Source organism: Buceros rhinoceros, unplaced genomic scaffold (genome assembly GCF_000710305.1).
Source record: "Buceros rhinoceros silvestris isolate BGI_N320 unplaced genomic scaffold, ASM71030v1 scaffold40886, whole genome shotgun sequence".
In the NCBI taxonomy this organism is placed as follows: domain Eukaryota; kingdom Metazoa; phylum Chordata; class Aves; order Bucerotiformes; family Bucerotidae; genus Buceros; species Buceros rhinoceros.
The window spans coordinates 2141-2666 of record NW_010420025.1 but is presented as its reverse complement, the minus strand read 5'-3'; the positions used below and the strand labels follow the sequence as shown (position 1 = coordinate 2666).

General features: G+C 60.1%; 1 protein-coding gene across 1 annotated transcript in view; it reads right to left on the bottom strand.

Annotated features, from left to right (window-relative positions):
* Positions 1-121: 121 nt before the first annotated feature.
* Positions 122-526, bottom strand: part of LOC104496082 (acyl-coenzyme A thioesterase 11-like) — a gene marked incomplete at its 5' end in the record, with an annotated part of 1763 nt that continues 1358 nt past the window's right edge. Inside the window, 2 exons of the mRNA XM_010139152.1 lie at positions 122-268; positions 381-526. The exon at positions 381-526 is cut by the window's right edge and continues 25 nt beyond it. Of these exons, the coding sequence (XP_010137454.1) occupies positions 122-268; positions 381-526 (293 nt within the window). The remainder of the gene's footprint in view (positions 269-380) is intronic.

Below are 526 nucleotides of genomic sequence, written 5' to 3'. Positions count from 1 at the left end.
AGCCAAAAGGCCCGAGGAAGGCAGGGTGTGGGCACCACCATCCTGTGTCCCCTTCCACCACAGAGGTGTCCCCTCATCTGTCTGTCTGTCTGTCAGCAGCGGTGCCATAGCTCTAGGGATCCTACAGCCGCACGGTCAGTTCATCCTTGTTCTTCAGTAGGAACTTCTCGCAGGCTTCAAAGGTGGCGCAGAAGCTGGAGGACAGTCCTGCCACGTTGGTGGTGACGTAGTTGAGGTACACTGGTGTAGCCTGATTGTAGTAAGCCACCTGCGAGACCGAGGAGATGGTTAGTGGGGGCAGTTAGTAGTAATGGGGATAGAGGAGCCTCTCTGATGGGGTGCGGGTGGCACGGCCCCAGGGCATGGCCACAGCATCCCACCTTGCTCATGTCCTCTGACTCCGGCCAGATGCAGAAGCCAGAGCAGATCGTCTCTCCCCGTGTGAAGTTGGAGCTGGCGGGATGGGTGGGCAGCGTCACCGACCGAAAGGCCACCACGTAGGGGTCCCTGTGGAGGGGAGGGGCCA